We start from the raw sequence: 10,060 nt of genomic DNA, 5'->3' as shown, positions 1-10,060 counted from the left end.
CTCTTTTTGGACTTACAAATGTGCAAATAGTGAAACAAATATGCAAATTGCGGATAGACAACTCGAACACAAGGCTTCTTGCCAAAACAAGATCTGGTACCATGTTGAACTATCAATTTTCCTAAAAGCTTATGCTTGTAGGATTTGGGTTCAATATGAATATCATGTTCCTTAAAAATAACTGCTTAGAAAAGAGATCATGATTTTAGGGACAAACTCTCTATTATTAGACAGAAGCATACCGTACAAATGAAACTGAATGATCATGTATTTCAAAATTGTATTCATTTTTTGAATGACATGTGACCTCAATGTTATACATTGTTGAAGGCATGAGTTGAACAGCTAGCAAAAATTGCAAACTCTCCTCCTTTACAATACATAGAAAGCCAAACTACTATTTTCTTTGTCGACCAGTAGAACTACTACCGGCACCTTTTGATCCCTCAGTAACACAGGCATCTAGAGCTGCTAAAATCTGAACTCCAAATTTATGGCCTTTCAGAGCTGCCCTCACCTTCCTGACCACTTGTTGCTTCATCACCCTACGCTCTGCTGTTAAAAGATGCTTGCACTTATCTATTCCTCTGAGAAATCCAACCAGGGTTTCGCCCGAGCCCCCATTGGCCTTTTCAATCCTCACAAGCTTCTCCACCACTTGCAAAGAAAGCATTCGCTCTAAGCAGGCTTTGCTTCCCAACTCGACTATATCCAAAATGCAATGCATGTTCACTTCCCGTGTCTTCATCGATTTTCCCTCAAGCGAATGAGCCAACCTCTCAATGAGACCCGTCTGAAGCATCTGGTTGATAATGAGTACCCCACCATTGCCAAAAAGCATCTGGTGTAAAGCTGTGTAGGATGAATCCTGCAGCTCTGGGGCATTGCAATGCATCAACTTGACCAGCTCAGGAATAATATCATGCTCAAGAAATTTCTTGATGCAGGGTTCTCCACCAGAGCAAGCTAGCTTAGTTAATAAAAAGGCAGATTCAGATCTTATAGTGTTTTGTTCCGAGTGCCCATACTGCAAGAGTTCTGATAATCTTTTGATGAGGGGACTCTGTAAAATCATTTTTCTAATCCTTGAATCTCCTGCTTTCTCAACAATTGGTATGAGATCTTGCATTGCCTCCAGTACCTGCTTGATATCATGGTCAAGCAGCTTGTGAATGAGATATTCAAAAGTCTGTGGCTTTGGTGCAAGGGGAATACTTATATCTGACAAAACGAACCTTTCCAAACTAAGCCTTGCTTGCCAGGGTAAGAGGTTTAGATTACCGGGTTGAAGAGACCCATTTGCAGGAGGGCCTCCCACCTCATAAAATGCCTTCAATGTGACAATAGCATGGTGTTGTGCAACTTCAGATCCACTCTCAAGAAGTTTAATCAGACTCTTATCAATCTCAAGGGCATACATCCTTTCAATGGCGTTCAACTTTCCTGCTTTTATCAATGACATCAATGTAGTAAACACACTCTCATGCCATTCCTCATTGTTGGGAGAAAGTAAATCAGCCAGCTGGTTAATGAGAATGCTCTGAAGGACCTTATCAACTGTATCCAGGCTTCCAAATTCTGCAAGTTTTGCAAGGACAATTGAGATGTTAGTCTGGATCATCAGATCCTCACAGTTCTCTAATATACTTGCCAGCTTTTCAACTGCACCAGTAGTTTCAAGGGATGGAAAATACTTCTGATAATCACTTTTACTGAATATTATTGTGACAGCTTCTGCAGTCACTGCAATTAGGTCCTGTGAGTTGGATGAAATCAAGTTCTCAATCCTAGGTCCCAATATACTACTAAAGCTTGCTCTACTAGCTTCAAGTTCAGAAATGGATTCGCTAGCCATCAAAGCCTGGATAATGGCTTCTAAGGTGATAGCTGCCTGTTTTTCTTCCAAACCGCTCAGACAAAACTCTGTTCTCTGCTCAGCAATTTGTTTCACAGTTTCTTTTCCAAAAGTCAACAGCCAGGGGCTGATAAATGCAATCCTTTCTGGGCTAGATTCAGAGAGTAGAATCTTAACTGAATCATGTGTCCTGCAATCAAGGTATAATGATACCATGTCATGAACCTGGTACAAGGGAAATGAGTCGGTTTTCATCAGTAGGGATCCCTCAACAAGCTTGCAGACAACCAGAGGAAACAGGTTGTCCTGCCCAACAACTGACCAAACAGATTCTAGACAAGCTTCTGGTACAGGTTCTGCCCATGAAAGGGCTGCAAGAGCTATAAAGAGTCTTCTGGAGTCTTCAGGCATTGCTTCAAGACTAAACTCAAATGACCGAAAAATGGTCAGTGTGTTCTCAGCTTCCTTCTCATTCACATATGAGATGGGACCTGGTGCACAAGTGGCATAGGTGGATAGGTTGATGATGGCCTTTTCCCATTTCTCAGCTCTTATTTCTTTCCTGAGAGCCTTACCCATGACAGCTACTGTAAGTGGGTGATGGCCGCAACGTTCAAGCAAGCTTTCTGCCACACCCTATTGAGCATATAAGAACATATCAGAAATGAACCAAGCAGAACAAATGAATAATGAGATTAAACAGAGCATAAACTATCAAGAAATAGAGAACAGACTTCATTTGAATCTGGATGAACTAGACTAGGTAAATGCTAGGATCGGTGCTTTTAAACTTTAGGTTTCTGGCCTTTGAACATCAAAGAAGGGAAAATTATCAAAACTGGAAGCTGAACACAGGCAGACAATCTGATTGTTGGTATTGAGTCATACAGTTGAACCCCAGAATTAGTTTGTAATAGGCTTTTCTTCATTTTGTCAAAAGGTATTTGAGGCAAAAAATTTGTCTTCCTAAGTACTTAGCAAGTGGGTGCCAAAAACCACAGGCCAAATGGCTTAATAAAAAATGGGGAAATGTCAGGATGCCTGATAAATCTCATGAGAGAATCCTAGAAGGTGCCTATTACAAATCCTGTAAAATCCATAGGCTTTAATGTGTTGACAACAAAAAATTAAGAGATAATCAGTTTATTGCTTCACACATCAATATCATAAATTCCAAAGCATAAATAGAAAAACCCATACCGGGACCTCTTCCTCACTAAGGTGGCTGTGGTAGAGAAGAATAGCCTTGCTTATTTCCTTTATGTCATCTTTGTTTAACTCTACCTTCTGGGCCTCTGTAATCTCATATACAGCTTCATTTCTTGTTGTTACCAAGTAACTGCAATTGTTATCATACAGCTTTGCAAACCGCTCAACTATGTCTTGCTCCCACACATCATCAAGAAGGATTAGAATGCTTTTCCCATACAAGGCTTCTTGAAGCAAGCAACACATATACTCAAGATCTCCACTATTCTCATCCCTAATCTTCTTCCAGAATCCTATTTGGACCAGAAATTTACAAATTTTTCTTGCCAAGCGCCTCTGGTATTTGTCCTTACTTTCATTACAAGCAGCTCTGCTGCACCATTGTCCAAATCCAAGTTCAACTGCTCCATCCACAAACTTCATCGGAGGATCGGCAGCTACTTGACGAGCCAAGCACAACTTTCCAATACCAGATAACCCAACAATTAGAATGACCCGGTGAGAGCTGTCTTGTTCTAGTAAAGTTCTCACAAAGTTACACTTACTAGAAATTGGGTAGCCTTGTTCAGGCTTTATTTTCAGCCGTACTGGAATAGTTCTAGCAGTTGATTCTATTACTTTCTCAACACTTCCAGCCAATCTTTGAGATTCAAGCCACCAATTCAAGTCGTCCCGGATTGAATTTACTAGCTTCTCAAGGGGGTCTCCTGCAACTGAAGTCCATACCACCTTAGCCAAGTTCTTAGCCCTACTTTTGGACACAATCCTTCTTGCCTTCCTGATATTTGGATGCAGCCGTTCAATCAGGCTGTTCAAGCTTTGAATTTGGTATTCTAACTGGGGGTTATGAAGCTTGTAGGCATGCTTTTGCTTAATTCTTTGTGTCAAGTTCTCTAGATCACATACAAAATCCTCTAAGCTTCGAACTCTCTTTGGAGCCTCATCAAGATTTCTGGAGGCTTGTTCTAATGCACTGATGGCCCCTACCATACCCGAAACAATCTGTGTAGCTGAAGCAATGACCTGCAAAGCATCCATTCTTACCCAAGAAAATACACTACCAGTATTTTCCAAATTTCTTCAATCAAGTAGTTGTACCCAGACCATAAAACTAGGGACACCAAGAATTGGATGAAAACCCTTAATTTATCAGAGCGAAACATAGATAAAATACATTGTATAGACGTTAATAGTAACAATCTAACCTTCACATAGGAGTAAACCAATTGGACTCACCTTCAACAGACTGTCATGAGTGCAACAATAAGATCCAGTTAATATCAATCAAATTTTAATGAGTTCTCTCCACAGTGCAAGACACCCATTAATGCCTTCAGAGAATCCATGATGAAAAAACACCAATTTGCTCAAATGAACAGAAAGATTAAGACTAAGCACATCCGCAAAATCCCAGTAAGCTCTGAGAGTTTATCCAGAAAATCCAATCCAGAACTTCAAAATGGCTATCAAAATATACCATTTTCAACACAGGCCAAGTTCTAGCATATTTCGTTGAATTCATTTCCCACCAACTCCAACTCATGGTGACCCACTTTGCATAAGAAAACTCATCAAACCCCATTGATCTCTTCAATGAATTCCATAACAATCAAAACCCAATTCTTCAAAATGCTTGAACTGTATCAATACCTAAAAAACAAAAAAAAAGAGAGGAGAAACTCAAGAAATCAGTTTCTGTATCAGGAAAAATTTTCTGAAAGGTAAAATACCCACTTCTTCTTGCTTGCTTGATAGCAATTAAGAACAAACCCCTCAAATGCTTCAAAACTCTCATTATTCAAACATAATCCAAGAACCCAGTTTCTATATCATGCAATCGATGATTTAAAAGTAAAAACTAACCTAACATAATATCAAATCGACTGCTTCAAAAGGGTTAAAGACTCTTTTTTGGCCAAAGAATCAAAGCTCAAGTCTCCCTAAACCCTTCAAAAACGCTCTTATGGACCTACCAAACTACAAAACATTCAACACCCATATCAGGATGCCTATGATTTCTGAAAAGAAAAAACCACCCATCGATTCAATGCTAGAAGCAAGTTGAATAAATTCTCACCTTGGAGGATTGAGGTGGAATTCATGAAACTCACAGTGAAGACAGTATTCAACCGGATACAGCAGCTTCCTGTATTCTATTAAGACTGACACTGAAACAAAGACCCAGTAAATGAAAACAACTGAGCAACGATGAACGTAGAATAGTCAACAGGGAGGATGATGGAAAATGACTATGTCACATGGTGAGGATGTAGCTATACATGACTGACCAATAATGATACAAATTCACATGGGATATAAGGGCAAAAGAGGATGGACACTAAAGGCCTAACTGTTTTCTTTTTTAAATAATTGTAAAAATTAATTTTTAAGAATGATTTTTGAAGACTAGTTTATGATGTTTGATACAATCAAAATTTATTTGAAAATCTAAAATATTTTTGAATTATTTTAATATGTTTTAAACATATGTTCAAATTTTTATTTTTAATTATTATATATATTTACATAATTTTTTTTAAAAATAATTTTTAAAAACAAGTGAAAAGTATTTTCTAAAATCATTTTTTTATAGAAAAAATAGAAAATGGCTTCGTGTTTTTTTTTTTTTTTTTTTTTTATAAAAAACAAAAAACTGTTATTGAAAACAGTGACCGAACCGGGTCTAAGATGCCCGGCCTGACTTCGTCCAATCAAGCACCCCCAAATGATTTTGATAGGTCACCTGTGGCTCAAGGAATTATTAATTTAAGAACAATGATTTTGATGCCCAAATGTCAACTTCAACTCCAAGATGGTAGCGTGTTGGGAACAAGGTCACGGCGAAGGATCCCGCTCAAGCATCCCACTCAAGCATCCAATAAGTTCTTGCCAGGTTTGATATTTTATCTGTCATATTATTTTATATTTTAATCTCATTTTATATATATATATATATTAATCTTTTTGTCCTTGATATTATTATATTAAATCATGATAACAGTAAAATGTGAATATTTTAATATTTTTTATTTTATTAAATTTAGTATTAATATTTAGTTATTTTAAAATATGTCATATAGCAAAGAGTATAATAAAATTTTATTATTTATTTTATTTATATTCCATTAACTCTATATTTTGTCATTTTTTTTGTTCGAATTTTATTAGCTTTATAATTTTATCATTTTATTATATGGTTGTGATACAAATGTGTATGGAAATAGTGAAATATATTTCATGTAAGCAATTAAAATAATAATAATGAATTTGACCTAGTGGTGACTTGGTCATTGCCCTCAAGCATGGCACAATCACAAAGAGGTTAAGGTCTTGTTTGGTAATTGTTTTCGAAAATAATTTTTGAGAATAATTTTTGAAAATTATTCTTTAATATTTTATAATATAAAAAAATCTGTTTGGAAGCCTAAAATATTTTTATCTTATTTTTAATATTTTAAAAATAATTTTTATATCTACTACTTTATTTTTTTATTATTTTTTTGGGGATAATTGTGTTTTAGGGATAGTTGAGCCTAATGATTAGCCCAAGGTCCTCCTCTTGCTCATATTTAAGAGTAGAAATTGAGACTTTAAAAAATTCCTAAAATGCTCTTGGCTGTTAAATGGAAAAACTAACCGATCATCTACCTTTCTCATTCTCTCTTTCACCATTTCACCTTCTTTCATCTTTTTATTAGAGGGATCAAGTTGAATGATTTGTCAATCATTTTTCTTAGATAAATTAAACATGAGAGATAAATGGTTAAAATTTATTATTGCCAACTACATTTTTGATGTAAATAACATTTAACAATTTTTTTTTTTTTTAAAAAAAACTTATATAACATATAATAAATATTTTTAAAATATCTTGAAAACTTACTGTGGATCCCGCATTTCGGCTCATGCGTTTCCCACTCGATGGCGAGCTCGATTTTAATTTGAAAAATGATTTTTATTGTTTAAGAAAATGATTTGGAGTTGCCACTTATTTTTGTTTTATTTTTAAAAGGGTAAACAAAATAATAAAGAAAACCCTAAGTGCGACTCCTTATTTTGAAAAAGGTGATCTTACGAAAAATCGAATCAAGCTCGGGGGTCAGGTTACTTATCGGGAAGGTACGGTAAAAACCATAGCACCCCTCTAAGTCCCTAAAGTAGGGTCTCTACTAATAAAATGAAGCTGATGTGGCAATTGATGAGAAAAACAATGAATACTCGAATCGATCATGCACGTATGAGAATTAAAACAAGCACAAGGAGTGACCATGATGCGAGAAAATACATACCTGGGTGGTGAACCAATATGCGCTATCAAGAGGGGGGTTAGTAAATCTATATAGGATGAATATATACATATCACAAAGCAGAACAAATCAATCACGCATGACAATTAAATCAGTCAATCAATCAATCGATCATAAAATCATATGTGTCGGGCCCCCACCAAAGCCCGATCTATCTTGCACGAATTAGTCTCACAAATTCCATTCATGCTTATGTAGAACCAAGAAAAACAGAAGGTTTATTTGAGAACCGAAGTAGAATTAAAACTGTTTGAGTGAAAATTGGATTCTTTGGAGCTTATTTGAAAATTTGAGTATTTGGAATTAAATTTAAAATATTAGAGATCCGGTAATTAAATTGAAATTTGTTAAAGAAAATGAGAAACGGACTTTAGGAAATTAAACTGCGAGACCATAGACTTTTGAAAGTTGAATTTGTAATAATAGTAATAATAAGATTTTGAAAGTTTGAATTAATGATAATAATAATAATAATAATAACAATAAGATTTTGAAAGTTTGAATTAATAGTAATAATAATAAGGTTTTGAAAGTATGAATTAATAATAATAATAATAATAACGATAAGATTTTGAAAGTTTGAATTAATAATAATAATAATAATAAGATTTTGAGAGTTTGAAATAATAATAATAATAATAATAATAATAATAATAATAATAATATTTTGAGAGTTTGAATTAATAATAATAATAATAATAATAAGATTTCGAGAGTTCTAATTAATGATAATAATAATAATAATAATAATAATAGTAATAATAAGATTTCGAAAGTTTGAATTAATAATAATAATAATAATAATAATAAGGTTTTGAAAGTGTGAGTTAATAATAATAATAATAATAAGATTTTGAGAGTCTGAATTAATAATAATAATAAGATTTTAAGAGTTTGAAATAATAATAATAATAATAATAATAATAATAATAAGATTTCGAGAGTTCTAATTAATGATAATAATAATAATAAGGTTTTGAAAGTTTGAATTAATAATAATAACAATAAGATTTTGAAAATTTGAATTAATAATAACAATAATAATAAGATTTTGAGAGTTTGAAATAATAATAATAATAATAATAATAATAATAATAATAATAATAAGAGATGAACTTTAGGAGATTAAATTGCGAGAATATAGATTTTCAATGATAATAATAATAATGATAATAATGACAATCACAATAATAATAATAACAATAATAACAATAATAACAATAATAATAATAATAATAATATTTGGAAAATTGAATTAATAATAATAATGACTATGGTAATAATAATAAGAATAGTAATAATAATAATAATGATAATAGTGATAATATCATAAACCCAAGTCCATAAGCCCAAGCCCAAGGCCAAAACCAACACAAAATTGGGCCTAGTGCCTTATCTCAAGCCCAAACCAAATCTTCATCTTCTTCCTAGCTTCCCCTCCCGCTTGGCTTCAGCACGATCACCACCTCCCCGCGGCGGCAGCGGCGACACCAGCCGGCACCAGCCAGCACCAGCCAGCACCAACACCAGCCAGCACCAGCCAGCACCAGCCAGCACCAGCACTAGCCAGCACCAGCCAGCACCAGCACTAGCCAGCAGCCAGCACCAGTCAGCACCAGCACCAGCCAGCACCAGCCAGCTTCAAAAAATTTTCGGAATCCTCTTAAGCGCCAGAAAAACTCATTTCTCCTTTCTTCTCTGTTTCGGACCATCCCCGAAAAGTTTTCTCTGCCCGTTTTTCTGGGAAGCTCTCCTCAAGTCAAGAATTGCTCCTCTCCCACCATCTATGCATTGAACACGATCCAAGGACAAAGAGTAGCCAAAACAAAGAAGAAAAAAGCATGGAACAGAGCATAACATAAAACAAATAGTAAGGTTCTCAAAGGAAGTTTCACATCATGAATCATCAGTGAATCTTCTCATTAGGTGAGAAAAGCAGCATCAAGTGTAAATATTGGAGGGGTTTCTCGGGCATTCCGCAATCACAATAGAAACAGAGCATATTAAGATGGATGATGGCAAACATGAATTCAAGGTTATATCTCAACAAGCAACAATCCACCCCAAGCAAAACAACAAATATCCAAAATATCAACAAGAAAAAAATGCAGAGGGATAGCAAGGATCTAAATCTAATAATGAACCTGTTACATTCATACCTGAGAATACCCTTCTCCCCTAAAGCCCTGTTCAGCTTCAGACGCCTTAAAATCCACCTCCAATGCCCATGAAACTAATGAAAACCGTCTAGCTATATTCCTCTCCCTCCAAACATACCACTCCCCTTCAAATCCCCTCGCCCAGCTCTCTTCCTTTTTTTCCGCTTACTTCTCGTCCTCTTCAACTGCCCAAATACTGCTCGCCCCCTGTCCCCTACAGCCGCCTAAGGATAGCTCCTTTTCCCTCCTTTCACTTCCAGCCGTCCTCGGGTGGATAAAGAAAGCAGAAAAAGAAGAAGAAGAAAAAAAAATGAATAAAAATAAAAACCAGCCAATGTCCCCAGTTGGGGGTCTGCACTTACATAATATATAATAAATATTATTCTTTATTTCAAACTTACATTATTTCTCATATATATTAAACAATTTTTAAACACCTTATAAAATATTAGTATTTTTCATTTGTTCTAACTTGTAAATTAAACATCATCATTTTTTTTTCAAACTTTTAAAAATATATAATAAATATT

At 34.8% G+C, this 10,060-nt stretch overlaps 1 protein-coding gene across 2 annotated transcripts; it reads right to left on the bottom strand.

The window, feature by feature from the left end:
• Nucleotides 1-250: 250 nt before the first annotated feature.
• LOC100261821 (uncharacterized) lies at nt 251-5,319 on the bottom strand. 2 transcript variants are annotated; one of them, XM_003632758.4, is made up of 3 exons: nt 5,142-5,319; nt 3,056-4,714; nt 251-2,491 (listed from the first exon to the last, which is right to left on the bottom strand). In XM_003632758.4, the coding sequence occupies exons 2-3, from the start codon at nt 4,100-4,102 to the stop codon at nt 398-400; spliced, it is 3,141 nt and encodes a 1,046-aa protein (XP_003632806.1). In that variant the 5' UTR covers nt 4,103-4,714; nt 5,142-5,319; the 3' UTR covers nt 251-397. The 2 variants fall into 2 exon arrangements, with proteins under 2 accessions (XP_003632806.1, XP_059595518.1); XM_059739535.1 differs by lacking the exon at nt 5,142-5,319 and adding an exon at nt 4,928-5,121.
• Nucleotides 5,320-10,060: the final 4,741 nt, after the last annotated feature.

This window comes from Vitis vinifera, chromosome 9, assembly GCF_030704535.1.
Source record: "Vitis vinifera cultivar Pinot Noir 40024 chromosome 9, ASM3070453v1".
Classification (NCBI taxonomy): Eukaryota; Viridiplantae; Streptophyta; class Magnoliopsida; order Vitales; family Vitaceae; genus Vitis; species Vitis vinifera.
Note: the sequence above shows the minus strand (reverse complement) of the source record. Positions and strands in the feature narration are given on the sequence as shown.